The sequence below is a fragment of the Callorhinchus milii genome, unplaced genomic scaffold (assembly GCF_018977255.1).
Source record: "Callorhinchus milii isolate IMCB2004 unplaced genomic scaffold, IMCB_Cmil_1.0 Scaffold1, whole genome shotgun sequence".
Lineage (NCBI taxonomy): Eukaryota > Metazoa > Chordata > Chondrichthyes > Chimaeriformes > Callorhinchidae > Callorhinchus > Callorhinchus milii.
In genome coordinates this window covers 81,267,480-81,284,622 of record NW_024704742.1, presented here as the reverse complement: position 1 = coordinate 81,284,622, position 17,143 = coordinate 81,267,480, and the positions used below count along the sequence as shown (strand labels likewise).

Here is a 17,143-nt window from a genome sequence, read left to right as displayed (position 1 = left end):
CAAATATTCAAAGACAACTGCAAACAAAAAAATACAGTCCACTCTCTCATCTCCAAAGTGACACATTCCACTTTTGCCAATGGGAACATATGGAGACTCTGTAAGGAGTATCCTCCTCTATACTTACCAGGCAGGCACAGCCTAAATTCGATATGAGTAGTTTACTAACCCAGAACCTAGGTCTAATTTGTGGTATTTCTTAATAGGATTCCTTAATAAGTAATAAAGTTAACTTTTCCATTAACATGCAGAAACTCCTCTTGAAAGTAGATTGTATCAGCCACAGCAGATTGTCATGACATGCCAGAGGAAGTCCCCATTCATGACTGATTCCTCATCAAGAGATTCCAAAAGGATATACACCAAATTAAAACCTTACTTTTTTAAGGTGAGCACTGGGAAGCTGCATGCCTAGATATGGCTTGGCTAAAATGCAAAATACCTGGCCAATCAAAGTCTTCTTGTGATCTGTGCTGAATTGACTGGGGACTATCTGTGAGTACACCACCATAGAACTTTAATTGAATTAATTGGATGAAAATGCACCATGTGTAACAGACAGAGGTATTGCTGGCTGATTGTGAGGATGCTTGTCTCCAGTTCGAATGAGTTCTCAGAAAGCATCTCTGATCACAGGAAGTTACATTAGGCCCTTATGTTTGTTGTGATTCCTGGAGCTCGCTCCATTGTCAGTGTTTGTTGTAATTTGGGAGTCGGGGAGACATTTTGTAGAGTAGCCTTTACTTTCACAATTGACTTGGTTGGGAGCATTTGTCTTCACATACACCACCATTGCATTTCACAGTAAAAAATCCTGTGAAACACTTTGGCACATTTCAATAATATGATAATGGGCTATATCATAAGCAAGGATTAATATTATGTACAATTTTCAGATTAGAAAGGGATAATTAGCTAATTGTATCTGTGCTGCGCTAGCTATCCCATTTCCTCTTTTCCCCCCAACTAAAGTTATCTACTCCTAATCCCTCAGCCATTATTATTTTCCCTCAAGTATTAATTCAATTATTTCTTTAAATACTGTTATAGACTCAGGTACAAAATTGTTGTAAAAAGCTACACATTCTAACAACCCTCTCTCTCACTCTCTCAAACATAAAATAATCCTTCCATTTGATATTCCACCTTTCACATTGGCAGGATATCTCAAATTCCTTACAGGAGGTACTGCAATTTGCAGTTGATGTAGGTGAACATATCAGTCAATTTGTGGCTGTGAAGTGAATGAATTTTATTTTGGAGAACTATTGACCAGGACACAGGGAGAAACTCCTTTCTCACTTCGAGTAATGCCATGGCTTTTTTAATATCATACTTGCATTTGGTATAGTGCCATTCACGTCAGCAGGATACCACAAAGCGCTTCACAGGATTTACTGAGTGTTTTGTAGGCGAATGTGGCAGCCAATTTGTACACAGCAATGTCCCACAAACAGCCATGAAATAAATGACCAATTTTTTTTTGTGGGATTATTGGTCAGGACAGTGGGAGAAACTCCCTTCTCTTTTCAATTAGAGAACAATTGGAAAATTATTTTTCATTATTCGATTAATTAGAGAAATTATTATTTTTGAAAGTGAACATCCACCTGAACACACAGCCAGGACTTTAGTTTAATATTTCATCTCAAGTACGGCACCTCTGACATACAATGCTTCCTCAGCACTGCAATGAAATGTCGATTTAGACAATGAATTCAAAGTCCTGATGTGGGCTTGAACGCACAACTTTTTGACTCAGAGGCAAGAGCGCTACCCATCAAGACAGCTGACACCTAAATCTATATTTATTTGTTCCACTGAAACCCCTTTTCTTCTTGTGATAATCCTGATGTCTCCACAAACTGTGTTTCTGATCTTAAAGAGACTTATCTCAACATAAGGAAGGTTAAAAAACATGGGGTAGTCAGACATCCCGCCTCCACCATGCTATAATTTTGATATTGTATCTGAGGACGATGAAACAAGCTCCCTGCACCACCCCCACCCCACTACTATATAACATGAACCACAACACCAACGCAAACATTAAACACAACTGGTTTCCACTGATAACAGTGTACACCACAAACACAGGGACATGTTCAGACAACAAACACAGGTACACATTTATAAGTTTATAAGTGTACCAAGGACAAATACTTGACATGACTGAAAGTCAAGCTACTGACATAATGAATTAATTTGGTAACTTTGAATGATTTGTTTACTAAGAACATAAGAAAACAGGAACAGCAGGAGGTTGTTCGGCCCATTCAGCCTTTTCCACTGATTTTAAGCTCAATGCGTCATCCTTTCGCCATAATACCTCTACTGCCCAAGTATCTGTTTGTCTTTTAAATACTCCTATTGGTTCTGTCTTAGTTTATTCGCTTTGGTAAATGCAATATAGTTTAGAATTGTTTTATATAATGCCTCGGGGTCTGAAAATCTGCTGGAATCTAATCAGCTAAAACCATATATGATACCATTGAAAGTACTGTCTGGCAAGCCTTCCCTGGAGGAGCTAAGTCATTCCACAATCCACATGCATTCTCTCAAGTGAACCTCAGTCAATGGTGCATTAACAATGTATTTTCATTTAGGCATATTCACCCATTCCTTAACGCAGCCTGGAGTCTCAAATTTGTTCCGTGATTTTAACCCAGGGTAGATTGGGAAAGTACTCCTTTCTCCCATTAAAATAAAATGGATTTTCGTTATGGCGATAACTGAAATACAATACAGTGATCAAAATGGTCTGTTTTATTTTAGCTAGAAGGATGATTTAAGAGAAATCTTAAATCACATGGGAATGAAAAGAAGAGAAAGGCATGGGTGAGAAGGACAGGAGAGGTGGAGGTTTGTGTGGAGTATAGTCACAAAATGGATTAGTTGTCCAGAATGGGCTGTTTTCATGTTGTATCATTCTGTGAGACATCATAGAGGATGTCTCAATTCTATGAAGGTCATTCTCCCTGCTTTCTCACTCTCCCATTGCTGGTGCATGAGTGAGATTGTATAAACAGGAATCAGACATTCTCTAACATCTCAGCCAAGGGTTTCCGTGATATTCAGCACAAGTACATTCCTGGCTCTGAAACAAGTTGATAATGGTGTTTATATAAGATCATAGAACTTATGGACATTAGAATTAAACAAAGCTCATTGCAAAGGACACACATTGGTGCCAGGCTAATTTTCAAGGAGAATGACTCATAAAGGTCACCTCATAAAGGTGTTTAAAATTTTGAATGGGATTAAAAGTAAACTCATAACAACACTTTATAATAATAATAATCCTTGCATTTTGATATAGCACTTTTCACATCTTCTAGATGTCTCAAAGCGCTTCACAGAATATACTGTAAAGTGAATTGACTGTATATTTGTGGACAAAACGTAGCATCCAATTGCGCACATCAGTGTCCCACAAACAGTTGTTGATTGAAGTGACCAATTTATTATTCTTTTGTTTTCTTGAGGGATTATTATTAGGCGTGTGGAGTAAGGAAACTTACCCAAGGTTTCACCCTGCCGGGAATCGAACCCAGGTCTCTCGCTTGTGAGGCGAGCGCTCTAACCACTGAACTATAGGACTCCACTTTAGATTGAACCAGGACAGTAGTAGTAAGAGGACACAGTTTAGAATTAAATTGTCATGGTACTCTAAGTATAATTATTTATAAATATTTATCTTCACTGTAAAGGGATGCTTTTGTACATTATTTGGTAGCCTCTCCAACAATCTCACTGAGGCGAGGTCTTCTAACTTGCAAATTGATTTCATTCAGTTTAATAGGGCCAGCAGCTCTCAAATGGCTTCTCATTTTGCATCTGGAAACCAATCTGTAAACTACCTAACAAGCATCACAGCTTTGAAATACTTTTTAAATTAGTACCTCAACCACCGTTCCTGGCAATCCCTTCCAGTGATTAATTATCTAAGAACAGGTCCCAAATAATGTACAAAAGCATCCCATTACAGTGAAGATAAATATTTATAAATAATTATACTTAGAGTACCCTGACAAAGTTTATCAAGGAATGGTCAGGCAATTTTATTTTACAATTATATTTTACTACATTTATATTGTGTCATTCAATTTGGGAGGATGTCTCAAAACATTTCGCACAGCGGACTGGGAACACTCTATTTTCCTAGCGTTTCAGAGCTTCCTGAATTTAGCAAAATCTTAAAGTACAAGCTTAATTTTGAAGCAACAGGAGCTTTCTTTTAAGACTTCAGAGCTGAGACTGAATTCAACAATTTGCCAAATCAGAACCCTGTGAAATGTTACGTAAATCAAGCAAAATCTCGATCCAGGTGAGATTTCTCTCCAATTGTGTAGCATTCATTTCGATATTGGACTTTATTTTTTTCATTTACAGCATATATGCTACAAGATGTTACAATCTCAAACACTTCTTTACCACTTACAATACAATAAAATACAATTTAGATTTATAAAGCTTCTACCCAGTTATCAAGCTTAAAATTATTGAGCAGGAATCTGAATTTATTTCCACGGTTCCCTGACACTTCTCTTTCCGGTACTTTTTTCAACACAAAAGAAATGTTTCTTTTGCATTCAAAACAATACCATCACGGAACATGATACAAGGTATCTGTTACTGGAGGATGGGCACTCATTCAGCACGATCATGTGATCTGGTCTTGGGGATAATTATCCAAAATCCGGAGGAGCAAACCTTTTTCAATTTCCTGCACTCAAAGTGAATGAACCAGCAGGAAATTTATAGACAGCAGCGGCCACAAGATCACAAGATGGATTTGGATGAAGACGGCCCTTCTCATCTGATCTCATCCCTCCAGAATACCCAGCCACCACAGCACGAAGCTGCTTTTTGAACAGGTCCAGTATCCTGTGACCTGCCGGCTCCACAAAAACAAAGTGTGGCTTGGACCACACGGCGCACTTTGCTGCCTCCAAAGTGACTTCAATGTGACAAGGTGCATGGGGCCAGGCAGAGATCACGATCAACTGTAAGAGTTTCCAGGTGGACCTGGAGAGGGCTCACAGGAGGTTCAAGATGATTTTTAAAAGCTTTAACAAGAAACTGGTGACACTCAATTGAGGCACTGGTGAAGAGGGGAATGGATAAAGGGAGGTCATTGGTGAGGGGGGACAGTGAGGGGATGAGGTACACAGGCAAGGATGCGGGGAGGGGGTGGGAGAGTGACACTGGGGAGGCGGAAGCGGGACACAAGTGAGGGGGAAGGTGGGGGGAACAGGTGAGGAGGGTCAAATAGAGCTATGCTACATGTGATGCCTGTGTCTGTTCCACCTTTATCCCTTAACATGGCTGCACATCAACCTTTGTTTTTCAGAACAACAAACAGTTGTTCACTACAGTTTTATCAGTTACCATTACTTTCCAATTGATCTGCCATTGCAGTCTCCTTAATCAGACAATAGACAGTAACAATGGAACCACTCTTACAATTACAATTTACTGGCCTATTTATTTCTAAATTGGAGACATTCGTCATTCTAGGGTCAGAGATCTGGAGGAAGCACCTCTAACTGTCCAAATTTAATGAAGCAGTTGATTGAGAAGCTGGGCAGAATGCCTCCTACTAGATATGCCAGAGCACAATAATACCAGCATTCTCATTTTACCAAAAGCCAGAATAACAAGATGCTTAAAGGCCACTTACATATTCTGTCCTTCCTCAGACTGTGTAACATTAACTAGGATTAATGGAGCTCTGCAGCATCTCAGGTAGTCCCCACACTGAAGCACATTGGTGTTATCCCATGGTGTCAGCCTAGCTCGGTTGGTAGCGCTCTTGCCTCTGATTTAGAAGTTTGTGGGAATGACTGTGAATGCAAACATTAATTTGCGTAAGCAATGTTTCACAAGCAGTCATGAAGTGAATGACCAATTTTAGTTGGGATATTGTTGGCAGAACACCAGAAGAAACTCCCTTTGCCTTTTAAATAGTGCCGTGGGTTCTTTAACGTCCTTCTGAAAAAGCTGACTGGACCTCGGTTTAAAGTCTCACCTAAAGGACAGTACCTGTGATAATACAGCACACCCCAGCACTGCATTGGAAAGTAAACTCATATTATTTGAATTCAAAAAGTCTGAGCTTGCACCCCAATGCTAATAGTGCCCACAAAGTAAATGTGCAGAGAGGTAACATGGGGATAATAATAATAATAATGGGGATGTGTGGTTCCTCTGCACTCCATTACATATCCTTGGTTTACTGAACCACTAACACATAAACCACATGCCTGAATGTAAAGGTACATGCTCATGAATAATGTGCACAAACAAAGACAGGACAAGGATGTGTGATCATTAACAATTGTCTTATTGCTATTGTGCAAATAGGTTCAACAGCCTTTGAATAGTTCTCATTGGGTGCTTAAATTTAGCGGAAATCTGCACATGTAGAGCTAAATACTGGCTCTTGTACCAGTTACTAGCACTGGTTATTAAATTTAGTAAAATAGGGATTTACAGCACAGAAGGTTTGCATTGGGTCTTTGAAAGAGTTATCCATTCAGACCCATTTATGTGCTTTTTCTCCAAAACTCCATGTGTCCCTTTTCTCAAATAATGTCAAGAGAAAAGGGACACAAGTATTCAAATTAATGCCAAACCTGTTAACATTTAGATCAGGAAACATTTGTTCCCACAAGGGGTTGTGAGAATGCCCAAGAAGGCTGTGAATCAAAATTCGATTGTAATGTTCAACAGGGAGATGAAGTAAATGTATTAAGGCACAGGGGGAATTAGATAGAATGATATGGTACAAGAACAAGTCATTCAATTCATCTGGTCTGTGTCGATGTTTATACTCTATACAAGCCTCCACCTCTCCTCTTCCTCTCTCGTACAGTGCTCTATTCCCGGAGGAAGAAAAATTAGCTTAAAAGACATATTGTGATCTAATAAAGTAGCAGAACAGACTCAATGAGCCAAATAGCCTACTCTTCCTAATAACCTAAAGGATGGTCCATGTGACTGCTCAGAATCTTCAAATTTAATTATTATAAGTTTAACAATTTCCTTTGCATCAACTTCAGTGAAAGTGGAGTTTGAGTAAAACTGGAGTTATACAAGCTCAATATGCAAAATAGCCTCCTCTTCTTAATAACCTTAAGGATAGTCTACTTCATTCAACAGTCAATCCATGGCTGTGCGCAATTGGCTGCCGTGTTTCGCCCACAAAATATACAGTTAATTCACTTTACAGTGTGTTCTGTGAAGTGCTTTGGGACGTCCTCCCGACATGAAAAGCGCTATATCAAATGCAAGGATTATTACTATTATTCTGTGAAGTGCTTTGAGACGTCTCAAAGACATGATGAGGCGCTATATCAAATTCAAGCATTATTATTATACAGTTGCCACGCGCTTCTGACTGAATCTGCCTCCTGAAGAACATTATGAGAGTAGAGTTCAAGATGTAATCCATGGCACTTAAACAGGAATTAAATTGCAACATTAGTGCCAAATGAACACGAAAAGTGCATCAAACCACTGCAAACCCTGCAGGATTACAGGAGCATTAGTTAAAAGAGGGAATATGGCACAAATATGGGAGCTTTAATTTGAATAAAGAGAAATCCCTTACTGAGGGAGACAACTACTGTGAAAAGGCTTTTTAGTCTGTGTTATCAGATGGACTTGAGGTAATGAGCAGTTTCTTCAGGGTGCAGATCAGAAAAATGTAGCAGATTTACGAAAGGCCAAGGAGAAAAGAAGAGCCTTTCTTATTACAAGCTATTGACAGATTTTGCCCTCAACAGGGTCACCGATGCTCAGAGTTATGCTGTGGAGGACTGCTGGAACCTGTACTTCATCTGTTCATCCTTCCACCTCAGGCACTAGAAGTACACCTGTAACCTACTTTCTTGAGTCAGGAACCTCACTCAAGCCAATGTGGCAGCAGAACATTAATAAAATTATCAAAACGCAAAATACTGCAGATACTGGAAATCTGAAACAAAAACAGAAGTCGCTGGGAACACTCAACAGGTCAGGAAGCATCTATGGAGAAAGGAAAGTGAGTCAATGTTTCCAGTCCATGACCCTTAGTCAGAACTGGGGCATGTTGGGAGGGAGAGGCTTTTAAAGGCTAACAGAGAGGGGGGGGCAGGCAAGGGAGACAAAGGAGAAAATGGGGTAAAGGACAGGGAATGATGGGTTAAAGAGGTGTTAATGATGCAAAAAAGGGGGGGATTGCAACAAAACATGCGAATAGAGGTGCTAATAATTGAAAACAAATGTGGGGGTGTTGTAGAAATTATAGGAGGAGGAAGGTGAGCTGTTATGGCCTGGAAAACAGCTCAACTTCCTCTGCCCCCTCTTCTGTGACCATTACCACATCATCTGGGTCCCAGACACACCTTTTCTCTCTCTGGTCTGCCTATTTTGTTGCAATTCCACTCTCCCCCCACCTTTGTTTTGCATTATTAACACCTCTTTTCCCCTGTTTTGTTGCAAACCACCCCCCTTCTGTTTTGCATTATCAACACCTCTTTAACCCATCATCGCCTGTCCTCTACCCCTTTTTTCCTTTGTGTTCCTTGCCCTGCCTCCCCCCTCTCTGTTAGCCCTTAAAAGCCTCTCCCTCCCAACATTCCCTAGTTCTGACAAAGGGTCATGGACCCGAAACATTGACTTACTTTCCTTTCTCCATTAATAAAATGTTCTTCTTCACAAAGAAATCATTAGCACTACACATTGTATGACAAATAGCACCATGCTTGCATTTTCTCACCTTAACCCGCTCCCTCTTTTCTTCTCCACTCGAATAAGATTGAGAACTGGCGCTACACTGCTCTGCTCCACTACTGTTATTGTGACTCAAGTGTACCTTCCTATCTACTGTGTCTCCGAGGTATATTACTGACCTTTCTGTGCAAACATGTTCACCCCCAAGTCATCTGTATGGAGTCGCATGGGGAAAGCAATTTGGAAAAGTAAGGGTTAATTGACCAGCAGGAATAACTATTACTACTATAGTGATTGACAAGATATTCGAGACTTCCAGTCTTCATTCCCAGACACTAGCCAATCAGGCATTCTGTGGAATGAATCTTTCATGAATAATATTAATAATTTTGCCTACAAATTACAGTCAATCTTCTTGACAATATATTCGCCCACAAATATAGGGTCAATTCACTTTACAGCATATTCTGTGAAGCGCTTTGAGATGTCGAGTAGATGTGAAAAGTGCTATATCAAATGCAAGTATTATTATTATTCAATGAAGCACTTTGAGACATCTCAACAATGTGATTTGCCTTTTGTAGGCAAAATTATTATTAATTCCCTCCCCAGACCAGGCATCAACCACAACAAATTCCATTTTTGTAGGTCCTTTCACGTCAAGAGGATATCCCAAGGTGCTGGACAGTCAGGGAAATGGACCCAAGCAGGGGGTTGGGATCAGGAGGGGTGAAGGGTAGGGAGGTTAGGGGTAGGAGGGTGACCAAAGTGTTCTATTGTCATTGCAAGTGGGGAAAATACTGCCATTCAAATACACACAAAGTTAGCTGACTGATTATCTGTTTGTCCTGAAGGCCCTCCTCCCCCATAACGTACAATGCTCTTCTTCAGGCTTCTCTGTTATTTCAATCTCCTCTGTAACTTCCAGCCAGAAAGCAATCAGGACAAGTGATTAAGATCACAATCAGCCGTCTGACTTGAAATTTTTTACACTTGGATCACTGAAAATGAATTTGTCAGGGGGATGTAAAAAGATCAAGCAAGGACACCAAAGGGATGAAATGCTACTCGACTGCTGTGATTTTGCTGTGATTTTCCTCATAATTTTGAGGATATCCCTTATACTAGGATGTTTTCGATATAAGACTAAACAACAACAACAACAAGATTACATTTGCATAGCGCCTTTTACATCGGGAGGACGTCCCAAGGCGCTGGACAGTGTACAGCATTTCAGACACGAGCTGGGGTCAGGGGGGGAGGAGGGAGGAAGGGGAAGGAGGTTGACCGATGGCAAAGTCGAAGAGGAGGGTTTTGAGGCGGGACTTGAAGGAGGCTAAGGAGGGGCGAGGCGGAGTGATTGAGGGATGGAGTTCCAGAGGTTGAGCTCTCTTGCCAATTGTGGGGCTGGTGGGTCGGGGGACATGGAGCAGGCGGGTTGGTAGGGGTTTAGGAGGTCACAGAGATAGGGTGGGGCGAGACCATTGAGGGTTTTGTAGGTGAGGACCAGGATTTTGAACTGGATCCTCTGAAGGATAGGAAGCCAATGGAGTCGGGCGAGAATGGGGGAGATGGGGTCACAGAGTTTGGTGCGGGAGAGAACACGGGCTGCAGAGTTCTGGATTATCTGCAGCCTGTGGAGGGAGGAGTTGGGAAGGCCGACAAGCAGAGTGTTTGCATAGTCGAGCCTGGAGGTGATGAAGGCATGAACAAGAGTTTCAACGTCCTGAGGGATGAGGTGGTGGCGGAGTTGCAATTGTTAGCATCAAGTGGGAAATCATTGTAAATGTAATAAAGTGCCTATGTCAGCCACACTGAGTCACTGTATCATATGCTTGAAAGTTAGAAAAGAATTAATGCTCTTACCCTGAATCCCTTCTCCATTGAATGGCAGAGCACCTGCCACGGTGATGTGTACCTGAACATCTTTTGAAACATCAACAGAAGCAATACACTCTGATGAAAACACTGGATCCTGAGGCTTTTATTCCGATATTCACCACAGAGTTCCAAGGAGCATGCAAGACTGACTATATGCTAGCCTCAGGTTTCAGTTCCGACACTCTGAAAGTCTAAACAAAGCAGGCAGTAAGAAGCTTTCTTTCTCCAGGGATAAGCTTTAAATCAAACTCAATTACATGAGGCAGGACGATAACCTTTCACCCCTCCCAGTTCTGAGCTCCCACAAAGGGTGCTGCGTCTCTCTTCAGTTGTGTGAATTGGTTTCCTCTCGTGGTTTTTGAACCCAGTCACCCAAATGGAAGCATAGCTTTTGTTTGGTGACATAATGTGTCTTCTGGGCTTAGAACCATTTCTGAAATACGACTCACTTCTCTAGAGAGCAGCAGACGAAAGACATAGAGTGTGCATTGATGCGTGGGATCACAAAAGAGCAAAGGTTTAGGTGGGGAGGGGGTGGGTCTCAAAACAGAAGAAGCTACAGAAGCTAGCATTGCTCACATTGGAGAAGAGCAGGCTCGGGGAAGATCGTATTGCAGTTTTTAAGATCCAAAAGCAATCAGAAACCTAACATTGGGGCGAAATTTGCAATTTATTAATGTTAATCATCACTGTTGATAACGGCAGTCAATGTGCCCTCGTGATAACTAAAGACAGCCAATACCAAGGTCGGACAGGAGTAAGATATCTCTCTCCCACCCAACCCCTCCGAGACCAGACCAGGCCTCAACAACAACAAATTACATTGTGTAGCTCCTTTCACGTCAAGAGGATATCCCAAGGTGCTGGAAAGTCAGGGATTTGGACCTGAGCAGGGGGTTGGGATCAGGAGAGTGGAGGGCAGGGAGGGTAGGGGCAGAAGGGTGACCAAACTGCTCTATTGCCACTGCAAGTGGGGAAAATTCCCTTTGCATGTTTATCTAAGGATACTATCCTGACTCAGCCGAGATTGCTCATCACCTGGTTTTGCCCAAGTGGGTACCCAAGGATGTTGATGGAATCAGACCGAAGGGGCATGTAGGGGCATAGTGAGAACCAAGCAATATGGCTTTAATTTTACTGATGTTTAGCTGCAGAACGTTATAGCTCATCTGTGGCCTGATGTCAGTCAGAGAGGCAATCAGAACAACAACATTGAAACTGGTGGATTAGTTGGCTTGGGTATCATTAACATACATATGGAAGCTAACCCCGTACTTGTAGATAATTGCCATATTGCCAAATATATTCCAGTCTTTAATTATCGCTGATTATGGTTAAAAACATGTGCTTTTAAACATGTCTAGTATTTAGGACTGAATTCCCTTTCTCTCCCCCGACCCCTCCTTGGGAGGAGAATGGTTTCTCCTGTAGGCTCAGATTGACACCAGTCACCATCTTTGGTTTGAATTTTGAATCCCAGATCAGATTTTTAACATAAAACGCATTACTTTTACATTGATTTTTAGGCCAGTATCTGTCAAAGAAGTGGAACTGCCAAAGTATGGAGAGGGTATCATTAAGGAGCATATCCAGGCGATAAGGTGTTCCTTGTGAGGTTAAGGAAAGGAAAGTATTTAGAAATACAGTAATTTTGATTCTCAAATCTCTGTGACAATTTTTTTAAATGAAAGCTGCCAAATGCGGAAAAAAATATCCACGTAGTCAGACCAATGTACTGGATTGGCTCCATGATATGAGATGTTTGAAGGACCATTGCCTTCTAACAGTTTACATTCAGGTGTTAATACATTTAGAATTAAGATACTTATGGAGAATGGCAAAATTCTTTAACACCTCAAATTGAGAGAGTTCTTTGAAGCTCCAATGTGAATTTCAAAGGCCTTTGTCGAGGTGTGGGCAGACCTCCAAAATCATTTAACTGCTGAGTCAGATCTGACAAAAAGTCATCACCAGAGAACCAGAGAGAGAGACAGAAAGAGGGGGATGGGACGATTGCATGTTTGTGCTGTATTAGTGTCCTGTACCTCAAATAAAAAGTACAATTTTGCACCATCTGTTGGCAAAATCTTTGATCTGTCCTCACAAAGAAGAGGTGGAGATACTGGAACACAGAGTTCATTTGAGCACTCGGTCACTGGGTTCAGCCCTTGTCCTGCTCTAGAAGTGATCCCATCACCTGACTTGCTCTGTGGTCACAAAAACATGATTCAGGTCTGCATTGTCTTTTGACAATGTGGGGCCAAGAAGAGTTTGGGGGGGACTGGGGCTTGTCTGCGGGGACAAACCTCGTTCCCTAGTGGAATGCATTTCAGTCTAATTTGATTAATGGGGGTGAGCAGTCTAATCGCTCACCATATAAAAAATTCTGTTGGGTTAGTTCTTTTTGTTATCCCTTTTAAAGTTTAATATGTATATCTAAATATATATTTTTGTTTCAGTACTTGGAATTAAAAGTTTATTATTTAGATGAGAAAAAGGAGTGTAAAACCCTGGAGACATCCCAAAGTTGTCTGTGCGTGAACACTGCTGGATATGTGGTAATAGCAACGGGGTTGGTGGGAAGTGAACCATGAGAGTGCAATATCACACAGATAGACCAAGGAGGAAATGCAACATAGGAAAATAATGTAACTGACTAACAAAAAAGATACAGCAAATCTAGTGTCCTCTTTCCTGGTTCTTGGTTGAATATCCTCTGCACAGGGTTAACACAACCTTGGGAGTCCTGTAGCTCAGTAGTTAGAGCACTCGCTTTGCAAGCGAGACACCTGGGTTCAATTCCAGGCAGAGCGAAACCTTGGGCAAGTTTCCTTACTCCACACACCTAATAATTATCCCTCCAAAAAACTAAAACAATAATAAATTGGTCATTTTCAATCCACGACTGTTTGTGGGACATTGCTGTGCGCAATTGGCTGCTGCGTTTCTCCCACAAATATACAGTTAATTCACTTTACAGTCTATCTTGTGAAGCGCTTTGAGACGTTGAGAAGACGTGAAAAGCGCTATATCAAATGCAAGCATTATTGTTATATTATTATTATAACCTGCAAATTAGACTCAAGTTAGACCGCAATAAGAAGCCCTCTGAATCCATTGCGACTAAAACCAAATCTACAACAGAACACCACATAACTCCATGCTGACTATCCACACGTTCACTTCGGAAGTGAAGCCTGGCTGTGGTGTCCCATCAATTTATAGTTGCACACACAGGTGAGTGATTTTTTCCCGGTGTGGATCAAGAGATCTGATCAAGACATACAAGAGTTCGAGAGAGGGACACACACCCATACACAGAAAGCCAGAAACAAACACAGATAGACACAACACACAGACAAACAACTACAAATACTGTTGCAGAGTGGCTGGGTTCAAGGCTTGTTTTTAGTCTACATTGTATTCCTTTCTCGCTGGTGGATACTTGTGGTGAGGTTGGATCCCCTTTATCACCTTGCCTTGTCACCATTTTTCAAATGTGAGTTTGGACAGAGTGTATCACCAGCAAGGATGAGGGATTATTACAGCCCAGCTAATTCCTGTTCCTCAACATGATAATAATAATAATCCTTGCATTTGATATAGCGCTTTTCATGTCGGGAGGACGTCCCAAAGCGCTTCACAGAACACACTGTAAAGGGAATTGACTGTACCTTTGTGGGCGAACGCGGCAGCCAATTGCACACAGCAATGTCCCACAAACAGTCGTAGATTGAAAATGACCAATTTATTATTGGTTTTGGAGGGATTATTATTAGGCTCTGTGTGGAGTAAGGAAACTTGCCCAAGGTTTCGCTCTGCCTGGAATTGAACTCAGGTCACTCACTTGCAAAGCGAGTGCTCCAACCACTGAGCTACAGGACTCCACACTTTACATAGGTCCACACACTAGCAGGAATGCATGTGGGGGTGAGTGGAGGGAATCAGGAGTGAGAGAAGGGAAGGAGGATTTGAAGTCGTAATAATAATAATAATCCTTGCATTTGATATAGCGCTTTTCACGTCTTTTAGATGTTTCAAAGTGCTTCACAGAACATGCTGTAAAGTGAATTGACCATATATTTGTGGGCGAAACATGGCAGACAATAGCTTACAGCAGTGTCCCACAAACAGTCATGGATTGAAAATGACCAATTTATTACTGTTTTTTGTTTTTGGAGGGATTATTATTAGGCGTGTGGAGTAAGGAAACTTGCCCAAGGTTTCACCCAGCCTGGAATTAAACCCAGATGTCTTGCTTGCAAGGCGAGTGCTCTAACCACTGAGCTACAGGACTCCGCAAAGTAAAGGGGGGTTTCAGGGAATAAGGTGATGGTAAAGGAGGAAGGTAGAGGAGTTAGGAAGGCAGGGCTGGGAAGTAAGGGTTTAGGTCCGTGAGGAAAGGAGGGTGAGTCAGGGGTAAGGGAGTGGGAGTTGGGAGTAAAGGAAGATGGAGTGGTGTACTCCGAGTAAAGGAGACAATTTAGAGAGTGAGTTATAGAGCAAGTTTCATCCTCCAAAGTGAAAAGGTTAATGTCCGAAACATTCTCTAACTGAAGATGCCCTGTCTGAGACTAAACTAGTCTCGCACTTCTGGTGACCCACTTTATGCATTGTAAATGGGATTTTGTATATAAAATGACAGTGCCCATAAATCACCAGCACTGAGCGAGTTCAGGCTTTTTATAGTCTTACATCTGCCCACTGGGAATCCATTCAGCTGTTTCGTGAGGTTGTTTAATATGTGAGGAGCTCATGTGTCCAAAACAGAGGCCATCCACTCGCCCCCTTAATCTTCTTCACCCCATCTCTCCTTCAGCCCACCCATCAATCTAAGCCCTCCCTCTTTGTGCCCACTCCCACCCCCAACCTGGCCAGATGTTTGACCTATAACCTTTTGAACCAGAGGCAAGTGAACTACAAACTAAGCCAAGCTGAGGTCAAAGGTCTACTGCGTGTTTGTTTCTTTTTCATTGTACCTTTCTCTCTCTGAATCCTTCTCACTTTCTACTTTTTGATATGTCATAGGTCAAGTTGTAATAGGAAAAGAGAGGCAAAAATGGCTTCCATGGTACACTCATCAAAGGCACATAATGCACACAACAAAAACATGATACATATATGATATTCAAGGGATGTATCGCATTTGCATAGTAGAGGGTGCACTTGTACTGTTGTTGTGTTCATCTGTAATATGAGACAGAACAGTTGGTCGTTCCTCCACCACCAGGACAGCCTGTCCATTCTCAGATTCGTACAACTTAGTTAACCTCGTCTGCAACACAGTGATATAAAAGCCGACACTGAGGCACGGAACTTCAGACATGAACTCATCATCATAATTTTGATGAGTATAACTGGTCTCACATGTAAAGGATTAGACATGTAGGCACATGTGCAATTACTGGCTCTGAGGGGTCTCAGTCTGGCTTAGTTGCCTTCGACTCAGAGGTTGTGGGTTCAAGGCTTGCATCAGGTCTTTGAGCTTCACAGTCTAGGCTGTCATTGCAGTGCAGTGAGTGGTAGGGTTCTGCTGCATTGCTGGAGGTGCTGTACTTTGATTGAGACATGAAACCGTGATCATGTCTGCCTGTCGAGGTGGATGTTAAAGATCTCATGAAATTACTTAAAAAGAGAAGGGAGTTTCTCTCAGGGTCTTGGCCACAGGTCCCCAGTAGAATTAAGTCATTCACTTCATGGCCATTTGTGGAGAAACTGCCTTATCACATCAACATCTCAAAGCCCTTCACAGGATTTACAGTAAAGTGTAGTGACTGTGTATTTTGGAGGCCTATATAAGACATAGGAAAAGGGTAAAAAATCGTTTTGGTCTTACTTTTTAAAAAAAAATCTGTTTTGGGCAATTTGATGACGGAATTTGATATTAAATACTTTCCCCAAATAAAAAGCTTCTGCAAGAACATCTCCTAAACAGAACGCTTATAATCACATTTGTATGTATATTTGGAGAGGGAGCTATAGCTATGTGGCAAGGTGGAAAACTAATTAATAGCTTAAAATGTCCTTGTCTCCTTTCCTCTGAGAGTCACACTTCACACTCCTTTCTTTGCCCCTCATCTACCAGTCTGCTAGACTCCCTGGTACTGTCCTTTTTTAATATTTTTACAACATCTCACATTTCTCTAGTACCCTTTACGAGGGGCAATAATAGTACTTATAATATTTTTTAATACCCCATCAACAATTTTTAAATAATCACTACACAAATCACACACACAATTCTGTTTCAGTCAGCCAGGTGTCTGACACACGTCAAAACCAATCAATATATATATGCCACTATTCATGCAAATTGGAATATGCACTTTTTCCCAGACGGACACATCTTGCTTACCTAATTTCAAAGAGTATTAATTTGATGAGAGTAAAGCCCTGGGGAACCAAGAGTATGTGTTTAGGGTACAGCTTGAGTTTAATCAGCTGAAACTGCATAGCTTGCCGTTGTGAAAACTGTCTGGCAAGCTTCCCACTCACCCATTAAGGTTTTGGCTTGCAGGGCTAGCAGGAGCTGAACAAGAATTAA

At 41.4% G+C, this 17,143-nt stretch overlaps 1 protein-coding gene across 3 annotated transcripts in view; it reads right to left on the bottom strand.

Annotated features, from left to right (window-relative positions):
* Positions 1-17,143, bottom strand: part of LOC103177720 (A-kinase anchor protein 2) — a 99,706-nt gene that overhangs the window by 49,588 nt on the left and 32,975 nt on the right. The window contains exon 2 of one of the 3 annotated variants that reach the window (XM_007892028.2): positions 10,585-10,790. The exons of the other annotated variants lie outside the window; for them this stretch is intronic. Coding sequence (XP_007890219.2) covers positions 10,585-10,656 — 72 coding nt within the window. The 5' untranslated portion in view covers positions 10,657-10,790. The remainder of the gene's footprint in view (positions 1-10,584; positions 10,791-17,143) is intronic. 3 annotated transcript variants of the gene reach the window in all.